The 18,921-nt window shown below is 51.4% G+C and overlaps 1 protein-coding gene across 4 annotated transcripts in view; it reads right to left on the bottom strand.

Moving 5' to 3' along the window:
- The window catches only part of TUBGCP6 (tubulin gamma complex component 6), a 40,412-nt gene extending 21,491 nt beyond the window's left edge, over nt 1-18,921 (bottom strand). For all 4 annotated transcript variants that reach the window (XM_088025419.1, XM_088025420.1, XM_088025418.1 and 1 more), the window contains exons 1-3: nt 17,699-18,921; nt 16,450-16,613; nt 11,032-11,242 (exon numbers count right to left, since the gene is read on the bottom strand). In XM_088025419.1, the coding sequence (XP_087881545.1) occupies nt 11,032-11,242; nt 16,450-16,613; nt 17,699-18,439 (1,116 nt within the window). In that variant the 5' untranslated portion in view covers nt 18,440-18,921. The remainder of the gene's footprint in view (nt 1-11,031; nt 11,243-16,449; nt 16,614-17,698) is intronic.

Here is an 18,921-nt window from a genome sequence, read left to right on the forward strand (position 1 = left end):
CTACACATTCAATGCAATCCCCACCAAAATACCATCCACTTTTTTCAAAGAAATGGAACAAATAATCCTAAAATTTGTATGGACCCAGAAGAGACCCCGAATAGCCATAGGAATGTTGAAAAAGAAAAGCAAAGCTGGCGGCATCACAATTCCGGACTTCCAGCTCTATTACAAAACTGTCATCATCAGGACAGTATGGTACTGGCACAAAAACAGACACATAGATCAGTGGAACAGAATCGAGAGCCCAGAAATGGACCTTCAACTCTATGGTTAACTAATCTTTGACAAAGCAGGAAAGAATGTCCAATGGAAAAAAATAACAGTCTCTTCAACAAACGGTGTTGGGAAAATTAGACAGCCACATGCAGAAGAATGAAACTGGACCATTTCCTTACACCACACACAAAAATATAGACTCCAAATGGTTGAAAGACCTAAACGTGAAACAGGAGTCCATCAAAGGAGAACACAGGCAGCAACCTCTTCGACCTGAGCCGCAGCAACTTCTTCCCAGAAACATCGCCAAAGGCAAGGGAAGCAAGGGCAACAATGAACTGTTGGGATTTCATCAAGATAAAAAGCTTTTGCACAGCAAAAGAAACAGTCCACAAAACCAAAAGACAACCGACAGAATGGGAGAAGATATTTGCAAATGACACATCAGATAAAGGGCTGGTATCCAAAATCTATAAAGAACTTATCAAACTCAACACCCAAAGAACAAATGATCCAATCAAGAAATGGGCAGAAGACATGAACAGACATTTTTCCAAAGAAGACATCCAAATGGCCAACAGGCACATGAAAAAGTGCTCAACATCGCTCGGCATCAGGGAAATCCAAATCAAAACCTCAATGAGATACCACCTCACACCCGTCAGAATGGCTAAAATTAACAAGTCAGGAAACGACAGATGTTGGCGGGGATGTGGAGAAAGGGGAACCCTCCTACACTGGTGGTGGGAAGGCAAGCCGGTGCAGCCACTCTGGAGAACAGTATGGAGGTTCCTCAAACAGTTGAAAATAGAGCTACCATACGATCCAGCAATTGCACTACTGGGTATTTACCCCAAAGATACAAATGTAGGGATCCGAAGGGGTACGTGCACCCCAATGTTTATAGCAGCAATGTCCACAATAGCCAAACTGTGGAAAGAGCCAAGATGTCCATCGACAGATGAATGGATAAAGAAGATGTGGTGTATATACACAATGGAATATTACGCAGCCATCAAAAGGAATGAGATCTTGCCATTTGCAACGACGTGGATGGAACTGGAGGGTGTTATGCTGAGTGAAATAAGTCAATCAGAGAAAGACATGTATCCTATGACCTCACTGATCTGAGGAATTCTTCATCTCAGGAAACAAACTGAGGGTTGCTGGAGTGGTTGGGGGTGGGAGGGATGGGGTGGCTGGGTGATAGACATTGGGGAGGGTATGTGCTATGGTGAGCACTGTGAATTGTGCAAGACTGTTGAATCACAGATCTGTACCTCTGAAACAAATAATGCAATATATGTTAAGAAAAAAAAAAGAAGAAGATAGCAGGAGGGGAAGAATGAAGGGGAGTAAGTCGGAGGGGGAGACGAACCATGAGAGACGATGGACTCTGAGAAACAAACTGAGGGTTCTAGAGGGGAGAGGGGTGGGGGGATGGGTTAGACTGGTGATGGGTATTAAAGAGGGCAGATTCTGCGTGGAGCCCTGGGTGTTATGCACAAACAATGAATCATGGAACACTACATCAAAAACTAATGGTGTAATGTATGGTGATTAACATAACAATAAAAAATTTTTTAAAAAGTGCAGGATGCCTGGGGGCGCAGTTGGGCATCTGACTCTTGGCTTCAGCTCAGGTCCTGGTCTCAGGATCGTGAGATCAAGCCCTGAGATGGGTTCCATGCTTAGTGAGGAGTCACTTCCTCTAACCTGCCCCCAACCCAGCTTGCACACACGCACGCACACTTTGTCTCTCTCTCAAAGTAAATAAATAAATCTTAAAAAAGAAAAAATTGGTTAAGATGGTAAATTTTATGTGTATTTTACCAAAACTAAAAAAAAAGGAGGGGGGGTTGCTTCCAAAATAAGGCCATTCGTAAGAGGCCATAAAAATGGCATTCTAGAAAGTCTCCAGAGGGTGGCCCTCACACCAGTACCTGCATCAATCACCTGAGGACTCTTCAAGACAGCATGTCTTGGGGGCAAACCCAGGCTGTGCGTCTAGCACATACTCAAGTTCGAGAACAGCCACTGTGTAAGATTGCTTAAGATACAAAGACGCAGGGCACTTACACGAAAGAAGGCTCTGCAGACTGACATGTACTGTCGGGAGCCATGAGCAACAAAGGGGTTAATCGGGTAGAGCAAAGGCTCCCTGATCCCTTTGAACCATGGCCACCTGACTGCCCCCATACAAGAACATGTGGTACTGGCTAGCCCGAGTTGTATTTAGGCTAAGAAAACCACAGTGTTATTGATAAGCCCTGAAAAATAGCGCACTGGGCCCTTTGAAGGCATGGGAAGAAACTATGCGCTTGAGGAACCTGGCCTTGAACCAGAAACTCGGGACGGAGCCAGGAGAGGGCAGGGAGGAACCTGTGGAACTTGTTTATGTCCTATTGTTATATAACCTGAACTTATTATAAAGTGTGTAAGTAAGAATAAAGTTGTTGCTCGCGGCATCCCCGTGGGCAACCCTCCTGTTCCCATACTTTTATGTTTCATTCTCTTACCCTCATCCCTGTTCGACCTTGCACGCGGGCCGTGACAAGTGGCGCCCGAACAGGGACCTGAGCACATGAAAGAGGATCCTGGACACTGACGTCGCAAGCAACCAGGTAAGAGAACCGGTCTTTTAACCGGCACGACAGGAGTAAGAAATTATGGGACAAAGTCAGTCCGCTAGTCATGCATATTTTCTGCGGACCCTGCGGGTTTTATTGGCAGAGAGAGGGCATAAGGTGTCTTCCTCTACCCTGCAGGAATTTTTTAGGAACATAGAAGATTTGTGCCCTTGGTTCCCACTAGAAGGAACAGCAAACCCAGAGGATTGGAGACGGGTGGGCCAAGAGATGAAAAATCAAATAAAGTTGCGGGGCTCCGGTGCCTTGCCGCCCAATACAATGGGCCTCTGGTCTCATATTTGTGAAATCCTGGAGCCACAACAAAAAATTGAGCTGATATCTTTAAAATCATGGGTTGAAGATGAGGAAAAAGATCCTATTAAAGTACCCCTGACTCCCACTGGGGTGTCATCTTTTGAGATCCTGGGCGATGATGTCAACTTACCCACCCAGGATCCTTTCCCTCTTCCACCACCGCCTATGCCCTTGGCGGGGAAAGCCCCTAGGGCTCAGAGTGGTGGGGATGAATTTGGCGACGATGATGTTTATCTCGATGATGACCCCATTCTGACTATGCCCACATCGTTGAAATCGGTCTTGCCTGCAGTCACAGCCTCTGGTCAAGGGATTAATTCCGTGACTAGGTGCACTCAAACTAGCACGCTGCAGGCTTTTCCCATTATGACCAATCAGCAGAGCGCTGCCAAGTCCTCTGTGTCCAACATTAGCCCTTTACAGAGAACTTTACTAACAGCGCAGCAAGCGGGAGAGGACGTGGGAGAGTTTAATGCCTACCCAGTAACCTTACAGGGAGGCCAACGGACTTATACTGCCCTAAATTTTAAAATGTTAAAAGACTTAAAGGCTGCCTGTAGTCAGTACGGGGCCACTGCTCCCTTTACCCTATCTATGATGGAGAACCTTACCAGAGAAGCTCTTTGCCCGGGAGATTGGAAGGTTGTTGCCCGGGCTTGCCTTAATGGGGGAGATTATTTGTTGTGGAAGGCCGAATTCGAGGAAAAGTGTAACAATCTGGCTATCTATAACAAAAGGACCCAAATCCCTGTCACATATGAGATGTTGGCTGGTACTGGAGCTTATTATGAAGTGGGTAACCAAATACATTTCCCTGAGATTGCTTATGCTCAAATCAATGAGGCTGTTTTGACTGCATGGAAAAAGTTACCGACCACTGGCACAAGGACAGAGGAATTATCTAAAATAAGACAGGGACCCGATAAACGTTATCAAGATTTTGTTTCACGGCTGTTACAAGCCGTGAGTAGGACTGTTGTGGACGGAGAGGCAGGAACTATTATAGTGAAACAGCTGGCCTTTGAAAATGCTAATTCAGCATGCCAGGCGGCCATAAGGCCTTGGAAGTCCACGGGAACCCTTGAGGATTATCTGCGGCTCTGCGCAGATATTGGTCCCAGTTATGTACAAGGAGTGACCTTGGCAGCAGCCCTTCGAGGAATTCCTCCGCAGCAGCTGCATACACAACTTCTTAAAAAACAAAAGAGAAAGTCCCCAATGAATTCTAAAGCTCGCATGCCCTGCTTTCTATGCGGGGAACTTGGACACTTTCGTAATGAGTGCCCTAAAGGCTCAAGACAGGCCCCCTCTTTCAACTTCCCTTCGGGGAACCCCCCTAATAAACCACAGCCGCCTTCTGTGTGTCCTAAATGTATGCGGGGACGGCACTGGGCCAATGAGTGTCGATCAAAAACTGACCGCTTTGGCCGCCCCCTGCAGCAGGGAAACTCCCAACGGGGCTTCCCGCAGCCCCACCAAACAATAGCGGCAATGCTCTCTCCCCCATCTCTGAGGTCAGAGCCAACACGGCCGACCTCCCTGGGATTGAATCCCTTCACCGAGGCACCCCAGCCAGTGCAGGATTAGATCTGGCCCCAAATAGCTCTGTTTATTTAGAAGCTGGCATGCCCCCTCAGCCAATAAGTACAGGAATATGGGGACCTCTCCCCCCAAACACATGGGGCTTATTATTAAGTAGATCTAGTTGGACCCTTAAAGGCTTAATAGTATATCCAGGAGTCATTGATGAAGATTACACTGGGGAAATTAAAATAATGGTTAGCTTACAACAAGGCACTATAACTCTGCAACCTAGTGTGCCCATTGCCCAATTGATACTACTTCCCCGTTTGGACACAGATAATCCATCATTGAAAGCTAAGCGAGGATCTAAAGGCTTTGGGTCAACTGATGCCTATTGGTTACAAAAGATTACAAAAGATAAACCCCTATTAACTCTGTCTGTCAATGGTAAAAATTTCCAAGGACTGATAGACACGGGGGCCGATGTCTCTGTATTGACTCAGAAACAATGGCCTTCCTCCTGGCCCTTGCAGGACGCCATCACCCCTATAAGGGGAGTAGGATTGGCCTCAGCACCCAAGATAAGTTCCAATCATCTTATTTGGAAATCTGATGATGGTCTGTCGGGAACTTTCCAACCTTTTGTTCTTGACATAGATCTCAACCTGTGGGGGCGAGATATACTCACGGAAATGGGGCTAACCTTGGAGACCACCAATATCCCACAGGTGTTCCAAAATCAGGTTGTTAAAAATATTATGTGTAACATGGGCTACGAACCAGGAAAAGGGCTTGGCAGGGGGCTTCAAGGTAACGTTGAGCCTCTTTGCTATGTCCCCAAATATGATAGAACGGGCCTGGGTTTTTCCCAGGGTCATTGATCCGACCTCATGCCCTACCGATAGAATGGACCACCACCCGGCCAGTTTGGGTAGATCAATGGCCCTTACCTGAGGAGAAACAAAAGGCCGCCCGAAAACTCATAACTGAGCAACTTTCTCTTGGTCATTTGGAACCATCTTGTAGCCCATGGAACACACCCATTTTTGTAATAAAGAAAAAATCAGGTAAATGGCGTCTACTACAGGATCTAAGAGCTGTAAATCTTGTAATGAAACCCATGGGGGCATTACAGCCCGGTCTTCCTGCCCCTTCCGCTATCCCTTTAAATTACCATTTGTTGGTGGCGGATTTGAAAGATTGCTTCTTTACCATTCCTCTAGCTGCAGATGACTGTGAGAAGTTTGCCTTCTCGGTACCCTCCACAAATTTACAAGCCCCCTATGAAAGATATCAATGGAAAGTCCTGCCTCAAGGCATGGCGAACAGCCCAACTCTTTGCCAAGAGTATGTGAGCAGGGCTCTTACACCCTTACGGAAAGATTTCCCTCAAGTTTACTGCATCCACTACATGGATGATATTCTTTTGGCTGCAGAGACCGAGCGTATGTTGACTGCTGCCTTCCATCATCTCCTACAGTGTTTGGAACAATATAATCTGGTCCTCTCCCCTGACAAAATACAACGTACGGCCCCTTTTGAATATCTGGGGCATATAATAGAAAAGCAAACTATTAAACCTCAGAAGGTTCAAATACGAACCCAGTCCCTAGTGACCTTGAATGATTTTCAAAAACTGATGGGAGACATAAATTGGATTAGACCCGCTTTAAATCTAACTACAGAACAATTGACCCCCTTATTCGATATCTTAAAAGGTGATGCTGATCCATCTTCACCTCGTACCTTAACACCTGCAGCCCAACAAGCCTTAGAGCTAGTCAACTCTCAGATCTCCAATGCTCAGATAACTAGAGTGGACATCAATTTACCACTGTACTTAATACTTTTACTCCCCGGACAATTGCCAATGGCCGTTATTTGGCAGCCTCATGGCCCTTTGGAATGGCTGCATCTTGCCCTTCATCAGCTTCATGTGATAAATTTGACATCTGACTTAATTGCCATGTTAGTATGTAAAGGCAGGACCCGAACAATACAACTGTTCGGAAGAGAACCTAATTATATCATATTGCCAATGCTAACCAAAAACCAATATGAACATCTTCTGCAACATCATTTAGCATGGCAAACTGCCTTTGCGTCCTATCCAGGCCAAATAAACTTTCACTTACCCTCAGATAAACTCCTGCAATTTCTGTCCAAAACTGCCATTTGTGCTCAAAGAATCATTGTTCCCCAGCCACTTCCTTCTGCCCTCACTGTTTTCGTAGATGCAGACAAAAGAGAAAATATTGCCATACATGCTGTCTCACCACAACATAAAAATACCCAGCACCTGCATTATGACACTTCCTCCGTACAGAGAGCAGAACTCAAAGCGATTGCACTCGCTCTAGAGCGCTACACTCAACCCCTCAACTTGTTTACCGATAGTCAATACGCTGCCAAAACAGTCCCACAACTACCTGAGGCCTACATACTGTCCAATGATGAAGAATTATTCCATCTATTCAAGTCAATCCAGCTCCTCCTATTACAGAGGCAGCACCCTCTATTTGTAACACACATCAGAGCTCACTCTAACCTTCCTGGCCCCCTAGCGGAGGGCAATCGCATAGCTGATGAAAATACACATATATTTTCTACAAACCCCATTCAGGCAGCAAAAAGCAGCCATGCAAAATTCCATCAGGATACACAGGCCTTACGGCGTCAATATGGCATCTCCCGGGAAGAATCCCGACAAATTGTACGAGAATGCCAGTCCTGTCCCCAATTTTTTAACCCCCCCTCATATGCCATTAACCCCAGAGGGCTCCTTCCTAACCACCTTTGGCAGATGGATGTAACCACTTACTTACCGTTTGGCCGCCTTAAATACATCCATGTCTCCGTCGACACCTTCTCTAACTATATTTTTGCTACTGCACACTCCGGTGAAGCTTTTGTAGATGTCCAAAATCATCTCTTCGCAGCATTCGCAGTTCTGGGCATGCCGAAGGCTCTTAAGACCGACAATGGTTCAGCCTATACCTCTTCAGCATTCCAGACCTTTTGCGCAAACTTTCGCATCATTCATACAACAGGCATTCCCTATAATTCTCAAGGTCAAGCCATTGTCGAAAGAGCCCACTCCACCCTCAAAATGTACCTCAAAAAATTAAAAGAGGGGGAAATACTACAGGGGAAAATAAAATATTCACCTCACTTGCACCTTTCACTAGTACTTTTTGTTTTAAATTTTTTGAATGTTGACTCGGTTGGCCGCACTGCCGCCGAACGTTTTTGGCAGCCTGAACGAGCCCCCCTCCTCTATGCGAAGTGGCGTGACCCCGCCACCGCGGAGTGGAGGGGACCCGACCCGGTCCTACGCCAGGGCCGAGGATGCGCTTGTATCTTTCCCCAGGATGAGGAGACGCCGCGCTGGCTCCCGCTCCGATGCGTCCGCATTATCCGTGATGGTTTGCAGAATGAGGCGGCTCCAGATCCGCTCCGGGAGGACGAGGAGACGCCCCGCCTCGGATCAGAGGAAAATAACATGCGGAGACATCAAAGCCCTGACCGCTCGAGCTGAGGCCACCGTGCGTGAGTCGGGCCAGCCAGTCACGGCTGTTGCCCTTTTCCTTGCCATGCTATCACTTTTAACCCTTGACTCTGCCCAGGCCTCTCCTTACTGGGCTTTTGTCCCGGATCCTCCTACCGCGAGGGCAGTCACCTGGAAGGATCCCTCACCCAAGGTGTTTACTAACTTCACAGACATTTTTGATGGGCCTGAGATTTCCGGCCTCACTCATGCCGTGGCGCCTTTTAACTGGACCAGCCTGGCTTCTGCCCCCCCCATTTGTTTCCAGGCCATCGATGGCCCTGAGGCGCCCCATTATGGATGCGTGGTCACTTCACCAGTCTCCCGAAGAATCCGCTCTTGGTATGGAACTGAGCCACCTAGAGGAGACACTTTGACACCTCATGTAATGGTGGAGAACTGGGACATCAACGAGGTTGTCCTTCAACATCGACCGCCCCTGCCTGTTGGCCGTTTCGGACCCGCTTCCAGATCCCTTGAGACCCCATAGCTTGACTATCCCCTCTGCAAATCTGACTTAACGTGGAAAACCTACGGACCCTCCTGGAAAACCTGCGTTCATCACAACCCAGAGATTGTGACTCCCCAGGGCATGCCTGACACTTATATAATTGGTCAAAAGACGGGGATCTCCCTTTGCGCCGCTCCCCCCCGCCTTCAGGATACGGGCCATACGACCACAATAATTCTGCTCCCGGGGGACTGCTGTCACTGGGGAGGATGAGACACCCGGACTTGTGGAAAATTGTTGCGGCCATGAGAGATGTTAAAGCTAATTCACCCCTTTTCCCTGGCTTCCCCACGGGCCCATTGACATTTCAAATTCAGGCATGTCTTTCCCCACCGTTCCTGTTTGTAGTGGGGGACGGATCTGTAGTACCCGAGGCTAAGGCCAATAGAACCCTTTACAAAATAACTTGTGAGGAGTGTTATCTCACCAACTGTTTGCCTTTACCCGGCGCCCCAAATCCAACAAAGAAGGTTTTCCTAGCCATGCAGCCCCCTTATCTAATGATGCCTGTAGAGGTGAGGGGGCCCTGGTATAGAGATTATGGCTACCAATTTGCGCAAGAATTGGAGGGCCTACTTAGCCGGGGGCGACGTTTCCTAGGCCTCCTAATAGCTGGCATCACTGCCTTGGTGTCTTTGATAGCATCAGCTACTGTCTCCACGGTGGCACTGTCCCAGGGCATACATACTGCCGCTCATGTAAATAGCTTGGCTCATAATGTCTCCCAGACCCTTGCCACCCAGGGAAGTATAGATAGGAAGATCTTGGCTCGCCTGGATGGTTTAGAGCAGGCGGTCGAATATTTGGGCACCCAATATTCATTGTTACATACTCGTTTGTCCTTTGTATGCCACGGCGGGTATGGTTCCATTTGTGTGACCCCCCTAAAGGCTGACAATGTCTCCTGGGAAACGGTGCAGAGGCACTTGCAAGGTATCTGGCATGAGACAAATGTAAGCCTAGATCTGCTTCAATTGCAAGAACAAATAAATAATATAGCCTCCTCCCATCTGCATGTAGTCACCCCTGGAGACATGGCACAATCCTTTCTACAAAAGCTACAGGGGTTTAACCCCTTTAATATCCTCCAACATTCCTTCTGGATTATGTGTGCTCTGGTTGTAGGGGTAACCTTATTACTCTGCTTATGGTGTGCTTGGAGTCGCTGTCTGTTTGCTTTCATGGCTAGTACCCAAGCAAATGTACACATGTTGCGTTTAAAGATAAAAGGGGGAAATGTCGGGAGCCATGAGCAACAAAGGGGTTAATCGGGTAGAGCAAAGGCTCCCTGATCCCTTTGAACCATGGCCACCTGACTGCCCCCATACAAGAACATGTGGTACTGGCTAGCCCGAGTTGTATTTAGGCTAAGAAAACCACAGTGTTATTGATAAGCCCTGAAAAATAGCGCACCGGGCCCTTTGAAGGCATGGGAAGAAACTATGCGCTTGAGGAACCTGGCCTTGAACCAGAAACTCGGGACGGAGCCAGGAGAGGGCAGGGAGGAACCTGTGGAACTTGTTTATGTCCTATTGTTATATAACCTGAACTTATATAAAGTGTGTAAGTAAGAATAAAGTTGTTGCTCGCGGCATCCCCGTGGGCAACCCTCCTGTTCCCATACTTTTATGTTTCATTCTCTTACCCTCATCCCTGTTCGACCTTGCACGCGGGCCGTGACAATGTACAAAAGGTTTCATGCTTGTAAATACATTCATTTATTTTATGAGTGCCCAGCAAGAGGCAAAAGGTAGATAAACTGCAGCTACTGCCCCCAATGAGCAAGGTCCCGCCCACCAGCAAGGAGAGAGGCCCAGGGCACTGAGTAAAGCCAGCAACAGTCTCGGAAGGGGCGGCGGGGGGGGGGGGCTTCCTGCAGGGCAGGTGGTGCTCGGGGCTGAGTGGTGCACCCTATCCAAGTACAGGGAAGTCTCAGAGGGCCCCTCAGCACCTCTTGAGGATGGGCATGGAAATGGTGGGCACATTTCCGTTGTTTCACCAATAGCAATAAACATCTCACTTTTGTTCAGTTTTAAAAGGGCGTTCACAAACTAATACTTTTTAAAACTGAAAGGAGAAGACCACGGCCATAACCTCCAGGCAGGCCATGGAGCCAACTTCCCAGCGGACCCATGGTGCCCTACCCCCACCCTGCCTCTCAGAGGCTGGTATCTGAGGCCTCCCGCTTACTGCACTGGGCTCCCATCTACCCTGTAAAGTGCCAGGCAGATGGCAGGCTGCCAACACGGTGCTGCTGCTGCCCCCGCATGCTGGCACTTGCTTACCTGGCAGAGGGAAAACGTGGCAGACACTACCCCAATCAGGACATTGAGCGCATCTTTCACCAGCTCGCACTCCTTCACCAGGATGGGCTGTGGGGTCTGCAGCAGGCCCCCACCAAGCACCTGCAGCTCCCCGTGGCGGAGCCTGCAGAACCTGTCGAAGGCGTCCCTTCCGGCCTCCGTGAGGTAGGGCTCCTCTCTGTGGCCAGGGGGGCTGTGTGGGAGACAGAGGAGGGCGCACTGAGCAGATGGAGCGACACACACACCTCAGCTGCATGAACAAAAGGCAGGGGAGAGAGGGACTAAGACCAGAAGCAGCAATACGTGCTGCCCCCCACCCCGCCTAGTGCCCAGGGGCACACGCTGATCATCAGGATGACAATCACAATGTGTCTTCATGTCAAAAATAAGCACTATGCCCACAGCAGTATTATTCACAACAGCCCAAAGTAGCCCAGGTGTCCAACGACAGATGAATGGATAAACAAAACACAGCCTGCCCATAAAGTGGAATATGATTCAGGCTTGGAATGGACACTAACACCTGCTACAACACGGATGAACCTCAAATACATTACACTAAGTTAAATAAGCCACATACAAAACTGTATGCTTAAGATGAGCATGACAGCATTTTACGCTATGTACATTCTGCCACTCCTGGGATCTGGCCTAAGAGAGAGCTGACGAGAATGGCACCGGCAGCCGGCAGGGGGAGCTCCCGGTCAGGGCAGCCCCAGTAGGACAAGACACACCTGGCAGGTGGCCCCCCCCCCCCGCCGTTTAGCCCCAGCAGCACACTCCCTCCTGGGAGCCTCCCTGCCAGCCTCCCAAATATCTTAATGAGGCTTCCTTTATTCAGTTTCTTGGAGCAAAAAGTCTCACAAATTTTCGGACATAACAGGCTTGCTGGTCTTGCAGAAGGTGCCTCTGGACACACAGCAGCCTCCAGGGGCTCTGCCTCCCCACGGTCCTATGCCAGGAATTCACAGCCACATCAGTAAAAAGCAGCCCAAAAAAAACCAGTATCACTTTTTAAATATTCCTTTGAAAACCATCAACCCCTACTGAAAAACATGAAAGAGGTGTTTTTTAAAATCCACTGAAAAAATAATTTCTTTTTTTTTTTTAAGATTTTATTTATTTGACAGAGAGAGACACAGCGAGAGAGGGAACACAAGCAGGGGGAGTGGGAGAGGGAGAAGCAGGCTTCCCGCCGAGCAGGGAGCCCGATGTGGGGCTGGATCCCAGGACCCTGGGACCATGACCCGAGTCGAAGGCAGACGCTTAACGACTGAGCCACCCAGGTGCCCCATGAAAAAGTAATTTCTTAATAAAGGGAGCTTAGGGAATACAAGCTCTTTTAAAACTTTTCTTCTCATTTTTTTTTAAAGATTTTATTTATTTATTTATTTGAGAGAGAGAATGAGAGAGAGAGAGAGAGAGCATGAGAGGGGGGAGGGTCAGAGGGAGAAGCAGACTCCCCGCTGAGCAGGGAGCCTGATGCGGGACTCGATCCCAGGACTCCAGGATCATGACCTGAGCCGAAGGCAGTCGCCCAACCAACTGAGCCACCCAGGCGCCCTCTTCTCATTTTTAATACCTAACCAGCTCCTTTCTCCTCCTCTGCAAAAAAAAAAAATTATTTTAGGTCTAGCATGTCAAAAAGAGTATCATTTATTCTTCAAAGACAGAAGTCATTTCCTGAGGGCGTAACAGCTCCAAGCTATAGGACATTTTAACATCAAGATGCACGTCTGACCACCAGCACATTTTCATCCCATCAGGAATGATGTACAAGGTACAAGAACAATACATCTCAGAACCTAGTAAATCAAAAATCCTGCTGGGTCACCTGGGTGGCTCCACTGGTGAAGTGGCTGCCTTCAGCTCAAGTCACAATCCCGGGGTCCTGGGACGGAGCCCCGCATCGGGCCCCCTGCTCCGCGGGGAGCCTGCTTCTCACCCCTCCCCCGCTCCCCCTGCTTCTGCTCTCTCTCTCAAATAAATAAAACCTTAAAAAAATTTTATTTATTTGCAAGAGAGAGCACGAGCAGAGGGAGGGAGAGGGAGAGGCCCCAAGGATCGTGACCTGAGCCAAAGGCAGTCCCTTCACCTACTGAGCCCCCAGGCGTCCCTCTCTTGCAAATAAAATCTTTAAAAAAAACAAAAATCCTTTTTAATTGACAATGCATGTCAATCATTCTTCCCCTCTTTCAGGAAGTATGTGAGTGCAGGGGGAGCCGTGAGGCAGACAAGCCCAGCCTCCCGGGGAAGGCGCTACAGACAGGAGAAACGAGGGAGCATCGACTTGGACCCCAGGGCTGGGGAGGACTCCAAGAGGCCCTGGGAGCAACAGGAAGAGAAAAGGGGTCAGTGTGAGTGGAGCTGGGGGGTCAGTGCGAGTGGAGCTGGGGGGTCAGTGCGAGTGGAGCTGGGGGGTGCGGGGGGCGTCAGTGTGAGTGGAGCTGGGGGGTCAGTGTGAGTGGAGCTGGGGGGTGCGGGGGGTCAGTGTGAGTGGAGCTGGGGGGTCAGTGTGAGTGGAGCTGGGGGGTCAGTGCGAGTGGAGCTGGGGGGTGCGGGGGGTCAGTGTGAGTGGAGCTGGGGGGTCAGTGTGAGTGGAGCTGGGGGGTCAGTGTGAGTGGAGCTGGGGGGTGCAGGGGGGTCAGTGTGAGTGGAGCTGGGGGGGTCAGTGTGAGTGGAGCTGGGGGGTCAGTGCGAGTGGAGCTGGGGGGTGCAGGGGGGTCAGTGTGAGTGGAGCTGGGGGGTCAGTGTGAGTGGAGCTGGGGGGTCAGTGTGAGTGGAGCTGGGGGGTGCAGGGGGGTCAGTGTGAGTGGAGCTGGGGGGGTCAGTGTGAGTGGAGCTGGGGGGTCAGTGCGAGTGGAGCTGGGGGGTGCAGGGGGGTCAGTGTGAGTGGAGCTGGGGGGTCAGTGTGAGTGGAGCTGGGGGGTCAGTGTGAGTGGAGCTGGGGGGTGCGGGGGGTCAGTGTGAGTGGAGCTGGGGGGGTCAGTGTGAGTGGAGCTGGGGGGTGCGGGGGGTCAGTGTGAGTGGAGCTGGGGGGTCAGTGCGAGTGGAGCTGGGGGGTGCGGGGGGGTCAGTGTGAGTGGAGCTGGGGGGTCAGTGTGAGTGGAGCTGGGGGGTCAGTGTGAGTGGAGCTGGGGGGTGCGGGGGGGTCAGTGTGAGTGGAGCTGGGGGGTCAGTGTGAGTGGAGCTGGGGGGTCAGTGTGAGTGGAGCTGGGGAGTGTGGGGGGGTCAGTGTGAGTGGAGCTGGGGGGTCAGTGTGGGTGGAGCTGGGGGGTGCGGGGGGGTCAGTGTGAGTGGAGCTGGGGGGTGCGGGGAGGACTCACGGAAGGGCTGGCCCTCGACCCAGACCAGGGGCAGCCATCAAGCGCAGCCGACGGAGCAACGATGTGCTCTGGTTTCTGTCCCTGGAAGGTGGCACCAGCTGTGTGGACGGTGAGGGAAGGGCAGGAGGAAGCAGGGAGGCCAGACCTGAGGCGTCCAGGTCGGCAGGTGGGCTGTGGCCAGACCACGGACATCTGCCCTCACGCCCTTGGGGAGAGAAGAGCATGAGGAAAGACTTCTCAAGTTTCAAAGACCTCTGAGCTTCCTCCAGGAAGTCGCTCAGGAGAGGTGCATGCTGCAGGTGCCGTCCCATTTCTCACTTCCGGCTGCTCTTGCCCCCACTCTTCCAGGGTCGACGCCAGCACCACCATGGCCATGTGTGCCCCCTTTGGGGATTCAGAGCTAAGGCAGAAAAATCCGTGAAGGAAAACACCAAATGCCCCTTGTCCCCACGGAGGACTCAGCAGTCAACATAATGAAACCACTCCCCCCAGAATGGGTGCAGCCACAGAGAAACGGCAGAGGATGCCTTCAGACCTACACGGGTACTCGGGCTGAAGCACAGGGGACGGGTCCTCCAGGGGTCTCAGAGGACAGAGTTTACAGTCCTAGGGCTGCGGGTAGACAGGCAGCTCTGCTTCTGGAGGCAGCAGCTTCCTTAACTGCCCACTAGCCAGAGCTCATGGTAGGAAACTAGCAGGTGGCTGGGATTTAAACTGAAACAAGTTCAAAAAATTTGCCAAATGAACTAGTGCAAAAGGCCTCAGGGGTCAGGGGCCAGTGGGATTAGGTTCGCACCAGAACAGGCAGAGGAGGATGCTTGGGGGAGGGGCGTTTGGGGCCCACGCCCGACTGAGGCATGGCCCTGAGGGTCTCGCTGAAGCAGCCACCATGTGTGCACTGCCGGGCATGGGCTCACGTCCTGGGAGCGAGGGGAAGACCGCCGCGGTAATCCTCGCTGCTGGAGCTCTAAGGTCAGCAACCTTCAGGGGACGCCAAGGAGATCAAGTGCACTCAGCAGAACAGGGGGCAAGGACAGAGACCTGGTAAGCAATCGTATCTCCTAAATGGTGTCCTAAAAAGTAGAAACTAATGAATGAAATACCACTAAGCAAATATTTACAGAAGAAAGTGCTAACTTGTTGGCCCGCTTTTGAGACATGTCTGGGGTCAGCAGCAAGCGGGATGGCTAGACTTGCTTTGTGCACACAAGACAGGAAGTTGCAAGGCAAGACAAGCACCCTACCGGTGGTGCTGAGGGAAGCAGGGAGCTGGCCATCCCTGGAGGAATCCACTGCAGGAGACAGATGACCTCACCAGCAGGAGCGGTGCCCAAACACAACCGGCACTTAACTGCCTACGCCCCGGCACATGTCCACCCTCCAGAGACCCTGCTGGGCCCAGAAGCTGCACCAGAAGGCACTGCACTCTTGCTAACATTGACTCTTGCATCCTATGCTCCCCAAAATGGTGTTCCACAGAATTGCCAGCAGATGAGATAGGACAAGAGGGTCCCAGGAGCAAACAGGGGAAATGTGTGTCCTCTATCCCCATTCTGGGAGCTTTTGAGGGATGACACCAGTGCTTTACAGACTCTGAGAGGTCCTGAGTGCAGAGGCCTCTGGACACGGATGAGCCCAGGGGACAGGATGCTGGCACCGGTCAGGGCAGCACTGCCATGACTGAACTTGTCAGCCAGAGAGCACCACTGTCAGTCCTGGATGTGAAGACCAGTGGACGCGAAGATTGTTCCCTCACCAGCACGCTGTGCCCTGGCCCTGATTGCACAGCCTGCTGGGCTGCCCTCGACACGTCTGACTGGGAGCCCTCACTGATTTGCAAAAGTCACTGGCACCGGAGAAACCTTCTTGAAGCCTGTAAGTCCTTCCCCTCGGCATCCCTCTCACCTCCCAGGACCCAGGCCATGCCACACACTAGCCTGACGAAACTTCCAGGCTCCGAATCCCACCATAGCTGCTCTACAAACAACTGCCTGAGCTCTCCCGAGTAAAGGCCACGCTCATATGTGGCGGGGCGGGGGGGGGGGGATGCGTTTAGCAGCAAAGGCTCATATACCATCCAACTTGCTCCCAGCACCTCCGCTTGCTGGCCTCGTAGGTGAGCACAGCATCCCACAGGTCGATGTCTGGAGTCATGCCTGGTTCAGACTGGGAGTCAGGAGTCAAATTAGATGCTGACTGGAACCCTTCATCGTCGGACTGATCCACACTCTGAGGAACCTAGAGACCACAGGAAAGAAGGAAACATCATGTATGCCTTTGGGTCTAAATTTCACCCAAGTGTGGTCAGAATTCCAGGACTTCCCCACACACTTCCCGTTACTCATTACAAGAAACACCCAGCAAAATGTTTCCTCTACTTTTCTGAAGCATGTAGCTACTACACAATGTTTTCACTCCCACCGAATCACTTACTGGATTAAGATTATCAATTTCCAGTTATATATGACGTGTAAGCGTCAATATAACTTACAATGGAATTTTTCATGAAATGCTTCTGATGTGAAAATTCCATTTTGGGGAACCCAGCACAAAAAAATCATAGTAGGAACACCGGGGTGGCTCAGTTGGTTAGGCGTCTGCCTTCGGCTCAGGTCATGATTCCAGGGTTCTGGGATCAAGCCCTATGTCAGGCTCCCTGCTCAGCACAGAGCCTGTTTCTTCCTCTGCCTGCCACTCCCCGCCCCCAGCTCGTGTGCATTTTCTCTCTCAAATAATAAATCCTTTAAAAATTAAAAAATTTAAAAAATCATAGTAAACAGAAATGTACATATGCCAAGATGTTCACTATAGTGAGAATTTTTCCTAGTAAGGGAATAACTGCGTAATGATAGTGCTGAAATGTTTCAGCAACATTTATAAAGTCGCAAAACATAAAGGCCAACAATGATTTACTAAGGTAGAAAATATCCCATGTTATATGTGGAAGAAAGCGCACAGAACTGCGCACATAGTAGGAACAAACATTCTGCTGCACGGGGCTCTGCTATGTACTTGAGATGTAGCTGAACTTGTTACTTCCTTGTAATTGAACATAAACAGCAACCTTAGAGAGCAGAGTAAGTGACCTGACAACGCGCCCCTTTAGAAGATAAAAAGCGTGCTGCTTTGGTCTGCAGGTGGGCGGTGGGGTCCTTGCCCACCCAGGTGAAGCCCACTCCAGCAGCCTCGCCTCGCCTCGCCACAGCTCAGCCACCAAGGGACAGGGACTCGAGCGCTAGCCTACCTTTACCATGACCAAGGGAAGGTCAAAGGAGGCATTTCCAGCTGCCGGGGAGCTGGACGCAGGAAAGCAAACACTCTACCTTAATGGCCAATCCAGAGAGGTCTGCACTGTCCGGCATCGGGGGCAGGTCTAGCCGGACATCCATGTCGTATGTGCGGCTGTGCACAAGGGCGCCGAAAAGCGAGACCCGGGTGTCTCTCTCAAACCTGTCACCGCAGGGGTCCCCATATGAGAAGAGCCCCGTGGTGGGCAGGCCAGTGCCTGGGGCCGCCTCCATCACCTGAAGCACCTTCTGGATCATGTCCTGACATAAGTACTCCTCTCTGGAGATCAAAGACTGAACGTCCATCTCAAAAACACTCAGGTCCTGGCAGTCGTAGCCGCCGTAGGGCACGTTTCTCCCCACATGCTTATTGTTAAAGAAGTAGTCCCGCTTGCGCTGCAGCACTTGAGGGGGGCCACTCCCTGCCAGCTGAACCAGGAGGTCCAAAACAGACGCCGCCTCCACGAACGGAGAGCAAGGGGCTGCTAGGAGCTGCTCCACGAGTTCCTCCAGACGGTCAGCCTCGGGGCCCAGACCACCCACTCTCAAGTCGAAGGACAGCATGAGGATCTTGTTCTTCACTGGGAGTTTGGAGAGATCAGGCTGCAGTTTATGAGTCTCATCTTGAAAGAGATTCGTGAAAAGGGCATTGTAGGCCACCCTCTTAAGTCTCTGCTTTGCCCTCTTCCGGCTCCCGCCGTGCTGGCCCAGGGCAGCCTTCGCGGCCGGCAGGAGGGCCTCGCACAGGTCGTCGAACAGCTGGGGGACGCTGGCCATGCCCACCCCTTCTCAGCTCCAGGCCCCCAGAAGGTGAGAAAGCACCCCAGCCGGGCTGCACTCCGGCCTCTGAAACGCAGGGCGTGGGAGCGGGTCAGACGGCGCTGAATGCCAGGCGACCCCGAAACCGACACCCGGAGGCTCAGCACTTGCACTTTCAGGTTCTTGCCCTCCCCGTGCCCACCGCCACCCCGCCGCCCGCAGTAGTCTGCAGAGCGCCAGCTCGCCACTTGTCCCACGCACTAGTCTTCACCCTTTCGGGGGTCACGGAAGCGGGACAACCCCGAGGAGACTGCGCGAGGGCCGTACACAGCGGACGCGGCCCGCTCTGGACGCTCTGTAGACGTCCGGAGAGGGGCGGACGGGACTACGCGCCGCCGGAGGAGGGAGTGTGGGGTGGCGGCAGGCAGGGTCGCCGGGCGAGGCCTCACCCCACGGCGGCACCACCCGCTCCCGCCACCACCATCCCCGCCCGCGGCGTC

The sequence above is a fragment of the Eumetopias jubatus genome, unplaced genomic scaffold (assembly GCF_037043125.1).
Source record: "Eumetopias jubatus isolate StellerSeaLion01/CBP00866 unplaced genomic scaffold, mEumJub1_p1.0 scaffold_8, whole genome shotgun sequence".
Classification (NCBI taxonomy): Eukaryota; Metazoa; Chordata; class Mammalia; order Carnivora; family Otariidae; genus Eumetopias; species Eumetopias jubatus.